The 14,862-nt window shown below is 42.7% G+C and overlaps 1 protein-coding gene across 1 annotated transcript in view; it reads right to left on the bottom strand.

Moving 5' to 3' along the window:
* Positions 1–11,037: 11,037 nt before the first annotated feature.
* LOC121571382 (sodium/hydrogen exchanger 3) overlaps positions 11,038–14,862 on the bottom strand; it is a 64,129-nt gene continuing 60,304 nt past the window's right edge. Inside the window, exons 12-16 of the mRNA XM_041882797.2 lie at positions 13,448–13,568; positions 13,170–13,343; positions 13,006–13,060; positions 12,121–12,201; positions 11,038–11,947 (exon numbers count right to left, since the gene is read on the bottom strand). Coding sequence (XP_041738731.1) covers positions 11,661–11,947; positions 12,121–12,201; positions 13,006–13,060; positions 13,170–13,343; positions 13,448–13,568 — 718 coding nt within the window. The 3' untranslated portion in view covers positions 11,038–11,660. The remainder of the gene's footprint in view (positions 11,948–12,120; positions 12,202–13,005; positions 13,061–13,169; positions 13,344–13,447; positions 13,569–14,862) is intronic.

Below are 14,862 nucleotides of genomic sequence, written 5' to 3'. Positions count from 1 at the left end.
GAAAAGGTATATGCTAGTAGTAATTGACAGATTTAGCAGATGGGTAGAAGTAGTTCCATCTAAAACTCTAGGGGCAGCAACAGTAGTGAAATTCTTAACAAGAGAAGTGATGCCACGATTCGGAATCCTGACAGAAATCAGTACAGATAATGGTTCAGCATTTATACAGAAAACGGTAAAGCTAGTGCTGCAGCAGTTGCGCATAAAACAAAGATTGGGATGTGTGTATCACGCATGGTGGAAAAAGTTAACGGGACTCTGAAAGCAAAAATTGCAAAGAGAAGCACGAGATTGAATTGGGAAGATGCATTACCTCTGGCACTAATGAGTTATCGCATGCAAGCTAACAGAATAACGCATGAAATGCTTACGGGTCGACCCATGCCAGTGTCAGTGATAAGAGGACCATATAATTGGAAAGAGAATTAGAAGAATATATTAGGCAACTAACTGCGATACATAAAGTTATCTACCAACAGGAGAAAAACAGAGTTCCAGAATCAGAAGCGAATCCACCACGACCGGTAGTCCCAGGGGAAAAGGTCTACCTCAGGGTCTTCAGAGGGAAGTAGAACGAATCAAGACGTGAGGTGCCATACATCGTCACCCACTCTACACCAACGGCTGTACGGATAGAGTGGAGCTCGACCTGGTATCATCTATAACACTGCACCAGGGTACCACGAGGAAACCAACGATCTAGAGATGAAGGACCTGAGGATGCTGGAGTTGGCGAGAATCAGGAGATGGGGGAAGATGGTAATGGGAATGCTACTGATGAGCTACGTGCTCTTGTTGATTTCCACGGCAGAAGGGCAGACCTTCAACACCATCCAGACCTTCAAGACCTCCCAGACCTACAAGACCTCCAAGAGATCCCAGACCTCCAAGATATTCCAGACATCCAAGACGCACCAGATATCCCCATCATTGATTTCTCTGCCCTTGACTAGTTCCCCTAAAAGTAAGGGGAATGGCATACTGACAATAGTAAAGAGCAAAAGAACAAGACAGAGAAGAGAAACAGACAGGATTAAAATGTATATTCCTGCACAAGCAGGAACCATATCTAAAATACAGAAAGAGATCGCTATTAAAGTACGAGGGTCAAATGGTTATTGGTGTGGGAGGAACCAGCACAAGGATTATGGGGAAATCACATGGGGTAACTGTGACCTTAAGATAATATAAGGACATAAGGATAACAGCCCAAGACATAGATAAACAATTTGATGCAGTACTTATAAGTGCTACATTTCCAGGGGGAAGGGTTGTTGAAGTAGTTATTCCTTGGGAAAGTGCACTAAACCCTTTACATGTTAGAGCCCTACCAAATGCAGAAGAAAGGGAATGAAAGGAGGTGCTAAACAATGACTGGTATAGATGGGCACAATATACTACATTAAAATTAAAGAAAGAGAACTGCCTAATATGCACTTCATCTCCTTTAAAATAATTAACAGTAGTTCCAAATCCCCACAGTTACCAGGACTGTGCTATGTTCAACCACAACTTCTGTCATCTAAGGAACTCGGAAAGACCATATTGCCCAGCAGAATGTTTGTCATATTTAGGAAATCCTAAATATAAACAATTTTATAATCAACCAGGATGGGGAGAGACGTGTAAGCAACTAGACGTTAGAATAGGAACAAAGAAAAGGGAAACACCAGAGAAATATCAAATAGACTATGAGCAAAAATATGAGTGTTACAATAAAACAATTGGGTTATATAATTTGGGAGAATTCAAGGGAGAATGTGAAACTACATGGCATCTAGATACAGATAGCCTTTGGAATGCAGACACCCCTCAAAGAAAAATCAATCAGGCAGCAGGGTCAAGTACTGGAGTAATAGTTACCCCAGAAGTATGCGAAAATCAGACATTGGCATTGTCACTTATCGATCCATATGAGGATCAGTCAGTGGCAATTGCAGATTTTTTCTGGGTCTGTCAGGGGCAACTAAGGACAGTATTACCAAAAGGATGGAAAGGGATCTGTGCCTGGGTACAGTTAATACAAAAAGTTGTAATAGTTGACTGGAAGGCTTTAAAGGTTGATACACGAGATACTAAAATACAAAGATAAAAAAGGGCATATGAAGCCGATCTGAACGTACAGATAGATGTTATAGGCCAGCCTAGAGGAATTCCCAATGAATTTAAAGCTAGGAGTGAAATTAAATCAGGATTTGAATTAATACTCCTTTGGATAACTCCTAATAAAAATTTGGAATGGATCAATTACATATATTACAATCAACAAAGGTTCATAAATTATACTGATTCAGCATTATCTGCGCTGGGAGAACAAGTACAGGCAACAAGTAGAATGACTTGGCAAAATAGACAGGCTCTAGATTGGCTCCTAGCAGAAAAAGGAGGAGCCTGTGTTATGTTTGGAAGCGAGTGCTGCACGTTCATTCCTAATAATACTGCCCCAGGAGGAACATTCTCTGAGGCAATGATCAAGCTTAAAGGATTAAGACAGGAAGTCAAGAACAATGCTGGGCAGGACGCATGTGCCTGGGATTGGTTGGACTTAACTTTTGGAAAATGGGGAGCAATGTTCACAAAAATGGTAATGATGATAGGTATAGCACTGGTAGTAATGTGAATAGCATTTTGCTGTGTGTTGCCATTGCTGAAATCCCTGTTGATCAAAACAACGGTAAAACAAATGACTGTGAGGAAAATGGCTATAAGGACCAAAACGGAATGGGACATGAAATTGACAGAGGTGATCCCTGTTCCAGGGAAACCAGGACATTATATGAATTCTAACAGGAAACCTTGCAATGTCAAAAGAGGACCACTTGACTGTCCTTATGGAAACCCAGAATGTGTGTATGGGGTAGTGGCAGGAGGAGGATGGACTTGTCATGACTACAAGGACCAGCAAAACCTGGACAGATCTGGAAGTGAACATTTTAATCTCTCAGACTTGTATCCTATTCCATATTACTTTAGTGATGATAATGACTCTAGATTATATCAAAATAACTGTCTTAAATAGAGATCATGGTTAAAACAAAGTTGCATGTATTTTATGTATTTTAATGTGTTAGGATACTAACACGTATATTGGTATTGTTTTGAGTAGAAACGCTAATATTGTTTATTGTGAGTATAACCTTAAATGCAAGGATTGTGCTTGATATCATAAACATAAGTATTCTTATGTTAGTTACTATATTAATCATTATATACTTTTGTAAGGATTTGGGACCAATGAAGTCCCAGAGGGGGGATATGATGAAGATTTTTCAGTAAACTATGAGATAAACAGAGTTTATCACAAATATGACGAACATGGAGTCAGAAATAAATATGGGTACTCTCTGTTGCTGGGCAAGAACTTAATTGGTTCCTTTCACTTGGTTTTGTGTGTGTGTGAAATGGGGATCTGACCTCGGGTCGAATTCCTCGCTCTTACCTAATCCATGACTGTCCTACCTTATCAGAGACTGAAACCAGATGGTTGCCTTTTGCCTCTCTCCTCAAACAAAGTCTTGGGAGCGGACCAAGAGTTGAGCAGAGTTCAGACTAATCATGAGTAATTACAGCATGATGGGAGGGAAGAAAGGAGTTGGGTTTGGGTATGTTTGGGAGATTGAGTGTGGACCTGTCATGTCCAACAATCAATATTCAGGTCAAGCCAGGGTGAGCCGGGGTTGAACAGAGTTTAAACTGAACATGATTATTTTTGCATGACAAGGGCTTGATTGATTGTACTACTATTGATTCTAAACTGAATAAAAGTCAACTTTAGCTGCTATCTTAGACTAAGGAAGTGGGCGGCGTGGTCGAGAGGGGGAAACTGAGGATGGTGGTGGGGGAACCCAAGAGGGAGGGGCTTTAAGCGGAGATGTATGTGAAAATTACTATATAAACTAAGAGCTGGGAGGTGGAAAGAGAGATCCTTTGCAAATCACCTCGGCTTTGTCTATTTGTAATAAAGTCTATCTTAATTCTACAAAAACTCTGAAATACTTTGATTCTTTGATTAGTATAAGGACGAGATTTTCCACATCATCAGCTTCCTCACTGATAGGATGTGTCCCATACCTTCTTACTCCTTTTTCTTGCTTCTTACTCCTCCCCCTTTGGATTGGAACTCTCTGCAGGGGATTTAGCCCTACATGCTTGTTTTATGTGTCCTTGTTTACCATACTTATGGCACTTTTCATCTTGAAAACGGCACTCGCCATGTGATCACCTTTACATCTGTAACATGCTTTCACGTGCTCACCTCGTGCTGGTTTTGCTCTCTGACATGTGCACACTTCCCTGGCCTGTCCCTTGTTTCCAAGTCTCACATTAGCACTGTCCACACATTTTCCCTGGATTTCTTTTACATCCTTGTTGCCAGTCTCCATTGCTTGAGCAAAGACCAATGCTCTATCAAAATTAAGTCCAGTCTCGGATAACTTCAGTTGGATCCAATCATTATTTATGCCACAAACTAGCCTATTTCTCAGCATTTCCTTCAGATTGTCCCCTTAACTGCAAGCTTGTGTCAGTTTACGCAACACAGCTGCATAGTCCACAACACCCTCCTCCACATTTCTGTTCCTTGAATTAAACTTAAACCGTTGCATGATCTCACTAGGCTTCAGGATGAAATGTGCTTTTAGCAACTCCACCAGCTCCTCAAAGTGTTGATCTCCAGGCTTACCAGGACTAAGCAGATTCTCATAAGACTGTAGGTTTGGCTTCCCACTGAACTCAATGGTTATTTTCTTGTCATTTTCTATTTCGTTTGCCTCAAAAAAATTACCAAGTACTTCACAGTATTCCTCCCACAATTGCGTCAAAGGGAGATACCAATCCTACCCTGGCAGCCATTTCTCTGTTAGGGTCTAGTTTTAGCCTTCCAGCTCGTGAATCCTTATAAGTCCATGGAATATGAACTTTTCATGTATCCAGTTGTTCTTTTCATTGTCCTTTTGTAGGAAAGCTAAAATAGTTATTCCATCAAACTCCAAATTATTTGAATAGTACACAACGCAGAACAGAACATCCAGGTTAAGGGTCAGTGGCCCAAGCCCGTGAACAGTAAAGTTCAGACAGAAGGGGGAATCAGATCGTTATGATTGCCAGGGCTTTTGGTTTATATTTTCATTTGTTGCGCTACTAGTACTGCCTGTTGATGTTAAGGAGGCAGCTACAGTAGCTGGATGATATTAACATATTTTATTTTTATTTCATGAAATTTATTTTATTTCATCTGGGTGCTTACGGCACCTACTAACACCCTGGTACTACCCGTAGCTCCCGTTCCCCTCAGTCCGTGAAAACAGTGAGAGAAAAAGGTATGTGTTGCAGATTACTCCTGTGGAAAGGTCCATAACCTTAAATAAATAAAGCATCTCAATGTTAATGCTATAGGTATTGTTATAAGGGAGTGTGAGACTATTGAAACATGTAACTTTCAGAGTTTTTATTGTTGTAATTGATGTAGTTTTACAGAGCGCTAAAAAGTATTGCTTTTGCTAGCTACACTATATACAGTGAGGGAAAAAGTATTTGATCCCCTGCTGATTTTGTACGTTTGCCCACTGACAAACACATGATCAGTCTATAATTTTAATGGTAGGTTTATTTGAACAGTGAGAGACAGAATAACAACAAAAAAATCCAGAAAAACGCATGTCAAAAATGTTATAAATTGATTTGCATTTTAATGAGGGAATTAAGTATTTGACCCCTCTGCAAAACATGACTTAGTACTTGCTGGCAAAACCCTTGTTGGCAAGTCAGACGTTCCTTGTAGTTGGCCACCAGGTTTGCACACATCTCAGGAGGGATTTTGTCCCACTCCTCTTTGCAGATCTTCTCCAAGTCATTAAGGTTTCGAGCCTGACGTTTGGCAACTCGAACCTTCAGCTCCCTCCACAGATTTTCTATGGGATTAAGGTCTGGAGACTGGCTAGGCCACTCCAGGACCTTAATGTGCTTCTTCTTGAGCCATTCCTTTGTTGCCTTGGCCGTGTGTTTTGGGTCATTGTCATGCTGGAATACCCATCCACGACCCATTTTCAATGCCCTGGCTGAGGGAAGGAGGTTCTCACCCAAGATTTGACGATACATGGCCCCGTCCATCGTCCCTTTGATGCAGTGAAGTTGTCCTGTCCCCTTAGCAGAAAAACACCCCCAAAGCATAATGTTTCCACCTCCATGTTTGACGGTGGGGATGGTGTTCTTGGGGTCATAGGCAGCATTCCTCCTCCTCCAAACACGGCAAATTGAGTTGATGCCAAAGAGCCCTATTTTGGTCTCATCTGACCACAACACTTTCACCCAGTTCTCCTCTGAATCATTCAGATGTTCATTGGCAAACTTCAGACGGGCCTGTATATGTGCTTTCTTGAGCAGGAGGACCTTGCGGGCGCTACAGGATTCCAGTCCTTCACAGCGTAGTGTGTTACCAATTGTTTTCTTGGTGACTATGGTCCCAGCTGCCTTGAGATCATTGACAAGATCCTCCCGTGTAGTTCTGGGCTGATTCCTCACCGTTCTCATGATCATTGCAACTCCACGAGGTGAGATCTTGCATGGAGCCCCAGGCCGAGGGAGATTGACAGTTATTTTGTGTTTCTTCCATTTGCGAATAATCGCACCAATTGTTGTCACCTTCTCACCAAGCTGCTTGGCGATGGTCTTGTAGCCCATTCCAGCCTTGTGTAGGTCTGCAATCTTGTCCCTGACATCCTTGGAGAGTTCTTTGGTCTTGGCCATGGTGGAGAGTTTGGAATCTGATTGATTGATTGCTTCTGTGGACAGGTGTCTTTTACACAGGTAACAAACTGAGATTAGGAGCACTCCCTTTAAGAGTGTGCTCCTAATCTCAGCTCGTTACCTGTATAAAAGACACCTGGGAGCCAGAAATCTTTCTGATTGAGAGGGGGTCATATACTTATTTCCCTCATTAAAATGCAAATCAATTTATAACATTTTTTACATGCGTTTTTCTGGATTTCTTTGTTGTTATTCTGTCTCTCACTGTTCAAATAAAACTACCATTAAAATTATAGACTGATCATTTCTTTGTCAGTGGGCAAACGTACAAAATCAGCAGGGGATCAAATACTTTTTTCCCTCACTGTATACAAAAGTATGGGGACACTTGTTCAATTGAGTGGATTCGGCTATTTCAGCCACACCCATTGCTGACAGGTGTATAAAATCGAGCACACCGCTATGCAATCTCCATAGACAAACATTGGCAGTAGAATTGCCTTCAACGTGGCACCTTCATAGGATGCCACTTTTCCAACAAGTTAGTTCGTCAAATTTCTGCCGTGCTAGTAACTCGACTCAGGATATGACCCAGATACAGACACAGGAGACGGAAGGTTCAATACACAGAGTAGTTTATTAAACCACAGGAAGCAGGCAAAGGGCAGGTCGAGGACAGGCAGAGGTTTGAAACCAGGTCAGAGTCCGACAGGTACAGGGCGGCAGGCAGGCTCAGGGTCAGGGCAGGCAGAAGTTTGGAAACCAGGTCAGAGTCAGATAGATACAGGACAGCAGGCAGGCTCGGGATCAGGGCAGGCAGAATGGTATGGCAGGCGGGCTCAGGGTCATGGTCAGGGTCAGGGTCAGGGCAGGCAGAAATGGTCAGAACCGGTAGGACTAGAGAAAACAGGAGTACGGAAAAACACGCTGGTGGGCTTGACGAGACAAGACGAACTGGCAACAGACAAACAGGAAACGCAGGTATAAATGCACAGGGGATAATGGGGAAAATGACACCTGGAGGGGGTGGAGACAAGCCCAAGACAGGTGTAACAGATCAGGGTGTGACAGCTAGAGCTGCCCCGGTCAACTGTAAGTGTGAAGTGGTTATCCACACAAGCTCACAGAACGGGACCCCCGAGTGCTGAAGCAAGTAGCGCCTAAAAATCATCTGTCCTTGGTTGCAACACTCACTACGAGTTCCAAACTGCCTCTGGAAGCAAGGTCAGCACAAGAACTGTTCGTTGGGAGCTTCATGAAATGGGTTTCCATGGCCGAGCAGCCGCACACAAACTCACCATGCGCAATGCCAAGTGTCGGCTGGAGTGGTGTAAAGCTCGCCGCCATTGGACTCAGCAGTGGAAACACGTTTTCTGGAGTGATAAATCAATCTTCATCATCTGGCAGTCCGACAGATGAATCTGGGTTTGGCGGATGCCAGGAGAACGCTATCCGCCCCAATGCATAGTGCCAACTGTAAAGTTTGGTGGAGGAGGTATAATGGTCTGGGACTGTTTTTCATGGTTCGGGCTAGGCCCCTTAGCTCCAGTGAAGGGAAATCCTAACGCTACAGCATACAATGACATTGTAGACGATTCTGTGCTTCCAACTTTGTGGCAATAGTTTGGGGAAGGCTCTTTCCTGTTTCAGTATGACAATGCACCCGTGCACAAAACGAGGTCCATACAGAAATGGTTTGTCGAGATCGGTGTGGAAGAACTTGACTGGCCTGCACAGAGCCCTGACCTCAACCCTATAGAATACCTTTGGGATGAATTGGAAAGCCGACTGCGAGCCAGGCCTAATCTCCCAACATCAGTGCCTGACCTCACTAATGCTCTTGTGGCTGAATGGAGCAAGTCGGGGCAGCAATGTTCCAACATCTAGTGGAAAGCTTCACAGAAGAGTGGAAGGCTGTTATAGTATCAAAGCGGGGACCAACTCCATATTAATGTCCATAATCTTGGAATGAGATGTTCGACGAGCAGGTGTCCACATACTTTTGGTCATGCAGTGTTGCATGTCTTTCTGTGATGCCGATGGTTAGCTGAGCTGCCAACGTATGCTAGCGTTGCATCATGGGAGATGTAGTTTTAGCTCTCTAAGGTCTGAATGGGATAAATGCGATTTGACGCTGTAGCTTGTTTGTATTACAGTGTTTTGTATATGAGTTGTTGTATTTTAATACTGTCAACACAGAAAGCACCTAGCAATGTATTGGAGATGTGAGACAGGATATCTGTTTTACTTTTCTTCATGCTCCTCTATAGAACAACTTGTCAGATGGTGCATTGAAGACTGATGTATTCCTGTCCTGTCTTTTCATAATACCATTGCAGATATACATAAGCCGAAAAAGACAGCTCTGGTGTCGCTCTACACTTTTACTTCGTTGGGGAGTCAAGCGTGAGTGTTAGTTCACAAAAGGCTTTTTTAAAACTCTTTGAGGAGGTAGGGTTTCAGATGTTTTCGGAAGATGGCCAGGGACTCTGCTGTCCTAGCTTCAGGGGGAAGCTGGTTCCACCATTGGGATGCCAGGACAGAGAAGAGCTTGAACTGGGCTGAGTGGGAGCTGCCCTCCCGTAGGGGTGGGAGGTCCAAGAGACCAGAGGTGGCAGAATGGAGTGCTCAGGTGTCGGGTTTGAGCATAGCCTGAAGGTAGGGAGGGGCAGTTCCTCTTGCTGCTCCGTACGCAAGTATGATGGTCTTGTAGTGGATGCGAGCTTCGAATGGAAGCCAGTGGAGTGTGCAGAGGAGCAGGTTGACATGGGAGAACTTGGGAAGGTTGAACACCAGGCGGGCTGCAGCGTTCTGGAGAAGTTGCAGGGGTTTGATGGCACAAGCCGGCCACGTTTGACAAAAAATCTTAAGTATCTACTCCTAATTAAGATTCAAAGATTTCTGCAGAAAGAATGGGGTGTCAGCTATGATATGACATTTGTCAACATTCTATAGCAATATAAAGTGGGAAAGCGGCCGTGCGTTTGGACAATTAATAGACACTGTAGTAAATAAAACCGAATAAAAACATCTGTCTTGTCCAGGAACGGAGTCTACACCGGTGCGCCATTGCCAATCAGAGCTACAGTAGGCCTATATGCAAATAAGCCATTTGCCACACGGGCCTGCCATCATTCACTTTGAACTGGTCTTTGTGTTTACAGGCAGTAGCAACAGCGCGACTGTATATCATTAGAATGCATTCGCCAAAAGCCACAAAAAATACACCAAGAACGGATTTCTGCAAATACCATGGGAGTCCTCTTACATTTGGGAACAGTCCTACTGAGCAAACAACCATGAAAAGGTAGGCTAAATCTCCCTCAGTTGCCTATGCACCTCAACAACAACAAGAGCTAAAAATCTAACAAGGGAACATTAGATAAACCCTCTCTCAACTTTTTCAGCAAAATAGCACTGACAAATGATGGGGAATAGTAGCCTGCTGCTTGACTGCCAATGCATGCTTGTCCCAACCCACGTTTTGACAACTGAATGGGAACTTGCCTCCCTTACAAAAAAAGATTGCAGTTTTGAAACTGCAGTAAAAGTGCAGTAACTGCAGTCGATTGTGGTATTCTGTAGTAAAAAAAAAGCTTGAGAGGATCTGCAGAGAAGAATGGGAGAAACTCCCCAAATACAGGTGTACTGTTGATATTATGCAAAAAGAAAGCTACACCCTTACGAAAAAAGATTGCAGTCAGAGCGCCGTGTAACTGCAGTATGCTGCAATTACTGCGTCCAAAATACCACAGTCGACTGCAGTTACTGCACTTTTACTGCAGTTTCAAAACTGCAATCTTTTTTTGTAAGGGCAGCATTCTTGTTTAGACTACTGTAGCCAGATCGATAGATATTTTGAAAAGCAGTGGTCTTAAAGCGCCAATGTACTATTTTGAGATATAAAAATATATTACACAGCTATTTAATATATCCCATAATAACCAAATGTGGCCTATTACTATCTGAATATAGAGAGAGAAAGCATGTCAACCTAGCCCCTGCATGACCCTAATGCATTTACTGTATATACTACCACGTCCAGGCCAGTAGAAATTCTGTTTGGGCCAGTAGATTTTAAAGTGAACGATGGATCCTGTATAGATTTACCATTTGTACATATTTACCGTAACAGAGATACGAAGCTAGTCATTGTGGAACACCTGGCTATTATGAAAGACACCACTGTAAGTGAATGATTGTTGCAGCCCCTCACCATCTGTGAATATGTCTCCCCTGATAAATATTCTGCTTAGATTAGTGTAATGCAAAGGCGAACAGACTGATACAAGATACAGGTGGCCAATACACTTTATTGGGGAACAAATAGTGGCTACAAGTCTCTCAAACAAATTGAAAAAAACACACACAAAGCGATTAAGACATTATTTCAATCAATACAATTGCAATAGGCCTAAAAAGGCCTAACATTTCTAAATCTACAATATAACTTTAGATAATTTTCTCACATTAAGGGGTGAGGTGGTCACAAAAAGGACAGTCTGAACCCATGCATAAACTTGCTTGTTTGGTGTCATTCTATGGACTTAAATATGGCGAGTGTGGTGGAACTTTATTTTACTGTCGGTCAACATGGGATCTAAGTGAGTTTGTATTTGTTAAAGGGATTGGTTTTGTCAGGTAAACTGAGTAAAAATGTACCTTGGGTTTGGATGGCAAGGTCACATGTCCAATCATTCTTATTTGGTGTTGGTCTCATGTCTTAACATGGAGTTGCATACAGTACAGTCCCCTTTCCTTTAAAAAACCTAACCTACAACTAAACACACAGTAAGAACAGGGAAGAATTCAGTCAACTGTGCAATTCCAAAAGCCTTATTTGGAGAGCACATTGCAACTGGGGTCAGAACCTGGACCTAGGGTTAGGGGTCAAAAGAGGTCCGTTTGTGGAACGGCTACATTTGGGTTCCCCGACCCTGTCCGTCTTGTGGTGGTGGGGGCTCAGAGATGCCCTCCTGTTTGCCAGGGGAGTCAGCCAGCAGGAAGGAGTCATTGGAATGGGTGCTGAGGCGCAGCGGAGCCAGGCGGAGGTTGCTCGGTGTCCAGGGCAGTCTCACCTGAGCCCTCTGAGAAGGGGTCACGGTGCTGCTTTCCGCCTCGGCTTCAGCCAGCCATGAAGGAATCTGCTGCATTGGTGGCATGGGGTCCATCTCTGCCATGAAGGCTGGGTTGACGATTCCAGCTAGACCAGGAGGGAGATTTAAATTAATTGGAATTGATTTCATTGATTGAAAGTTCTCTTAAGAGGTGAGCTTATTGTTGTTTAGTGACTGAAGCGTTTTAGTGTCTGACTTAGACATGTTTAACTTGGTTAATTTAATTCATTTTGAGTTGATGTGAAGAAGACTCTCTTACCTCCTCTATTGGCTCTCATGGGGAATGAACCACCAGCAGCCTCGCAACCAGAGGCACTGTCTCCTTCAGAAAACTCAAAATCTGGAGCCAGAGAGAAATTATGTTGTTTACTTATGCACAGGTATCTAAACCCAAATGGCAGAAAGCAAATGTAATCAGCCTCGTCCTCTTCCTATGTGTCACTAAGTTTTATGTCATTGGTGTTACCGGCTTGAAATTCACTCCAAAGATACTGTATACAAGGACCTTGAGTGTTCCCTCCAGTGGCAAACTGTTATAAGGGGAGGGGTTTATATTAAAGAGAAGTATTAGCTAATCACATCCATGTAGTATGTTTTAAAACTGAGGATTCCATTGATACATTTAACCGGTGTGAAATGGCTAGCTAGTTAACGTTGCGTGCTAGTGGCGTTTCAATTGGTGACGTCACTCGAGACCTTAAAGTAGTTGTTTCCCTTGCTTGGCTCGAGCCCAGGTTGGGGCAAGGAGAGGGTCGGAAGCAATACTTTTATATAAATACAAAGTGTCATTGGTGTTACTCTATTTAAATTAAGGGAAATTACATTGTGAGCAAAATGGTTAATCATATCACTTTAGTAAATTATTTTTAATAGATTTGAGAATATGTGGCCTCCATTTAAGAAAACCCTCAATTACCTAAAATGTGTCATTGGTGTAACCGTCATTTGTGTTACTACTCCTACTGGTGGCACAATGTTATCATAATGGTACAAATTATTAAAAGATATTAAGCTGCTATATTAGTTGATTTAGAATAGGTACCCCCAAAACATCTAGAAAAAGGCCACCGTAGTTTAAGAACGACTCTCCCCTCAACCTCATATAATGCAAAAAAGAAGTGAAAAGCAAAGAGCAAAGAAGTACCTTCATCCCCATAAACATGGCTTTTACTGTTATCCGTGGATTTTCCATTTGGCATCTAAAAATGACACAAAGTCAAATACACAACATACATATTATCACATTGCCTCCAAGAGGATGGTTATGAAGACAAGGGGGAAGGAGAAAAAAGTGCAGTCATTCCTGACCTTTTGTGGCTGGTCTTTCTTTAAATGCTTGGTTATCTTCTTGGGTGGAGCGACACCCATTTTGGCTGACTTGAAGGACTCTAGACGGCTCCTCATTGTTCTCTGGAAGATCTCTTGCACCTCATTCTCGTCCTTGTTGACTTCGAGTTGCTTCCGACTGTACCTGTGTCTGTGCTGTTAGGTGAGGGAATGAGAGCAAGAGAAGAGGGTAAAAAAAAGTTGCTTTTTTAGCGCCCCTGAGATTTTTGAGGATCTAATTGTCTTTGACTAAGCAATACCTGTTTCCTGCCTTTGTACAAGTGCTGCTGCAGTAGATGGTGTGCGTCAAAGTCCTCTGACTCCCTCATCTTCAGGTCCTGCTCATGTATGTCCAGGCAGACAGAGGGCACACTGTCCAGTCTAGAAGGGAAGAAACATAAATGTTCACTGTTGGTAATTTGCTGGCCACTGGAAGGCAGACTTGAAAAACGTACAAGGGCCCGGTTTCCCAAAAGCATCTTAAGGCTAAATTCATCGTTAGAACCCACGTAGGAGCATTGTTCAATCTCAGAGCTGTTTCCCAAAAGCATTGTTTAATAAAGTGGCACTTGAAAACGCTTGTTATTTACCAACTCCCTCAAACTACTCGTAGAACAGCTAAGATGTTTATCTGTCTCTCTGTGACCGGCAATAACTTCACAACGAAGTTGACTACAAATGTAAAGTTGCCAATGTCTTTGCAATTGTTACAAACAAGCAAAGGATGAAAAGATGCTTCAAATGAAAACCGAGATGACTGCATTAAAATATAAATAATCTATAGTATAGGCTACATAGGCCTACAGTCCCAGTCAAAAGTTTGGACACATACTCATTCAAGGGTTTTTCTTTCTTTTTACTACATTGTAGAATAATAGTGAAGACATCAAAACTATGAAATAACACATAGTAACCAAAAAAGTTTCAAATAGCCACAATTTGCCTTGATGACAGCTTTGCACTCTCTTGGTATTCTCTCAACCAGCTTCATGAGGTAGTCACCTGGAATGCATTTCAATTAACAGGTGTGCCTTCATAAAAGTTAATTTGTGGAATTTCTTTCCTTCTTAATGCGTTTGAGCCAATCAGTTGTGTTGTGACAAGGTAGGGGGGCTCAAATAGAACAGCTCAAATAAGCAAAGAGAAACGACAGTCCATCATTACTTTAAGACTTGAAGCAGTCAATACAGAACATTTCAAGAACTTTGAAAGTTTCTTCAAGTGCAGTTGCAAAAACCATCAAGCGCTATGATGAAACTGGCTCTCATGAGGACCGTGACAGGAATGGAAGACTGCTGCAGAGGATAAGTTCATTAGAGTCACCAGCCTCAGAAATTGCACCCCAAATAAATGCTTCACAGAGTTCAAGTAACAGACACATCTCAACATCAACTGTTCAGAGGGGACTATGTGAATCAGGCATTCATGGTCGAATTGCTGCAAAGAAAACACTACTAAAGGACACCAATAAGAAGAAGAGACCTGCTTGGTCCAAGAAACACGATCAATAGACATTAAACCGATGCAAATTTGTCCTTTGGTCTGGAGTCCAAATTGGAGATTTTGGGTTCCAACCGCCGTGTCTTTGTGAGACACAGAGTAGGTGAACGGATGATCTCCGCATGTGTGGTTCCCACCATGGTGCATGGAGGAGGAGGTGTGATGGTGTGGGGGT

This window comes from Coregonus clupeaformis, chromosome 8 (genome assembly GCF_020615455.1).
Source record: "Coregonus clupeaformis isolate EN_2021a chromosome 8, ASM2061545v1, whole genome shotgun sequence".
Taxonomy (NCBI): Eukaryota; Metazoa; Chordata; class Actinopteri; order Salmoniformes; family Salmonidae; genus Coregonus; species Coregonus clupeaformis.
Note: the sequence above shows the minus strand (reverse complement) of the source record. Positions and strands in the feature narration are given on the sequence as shown.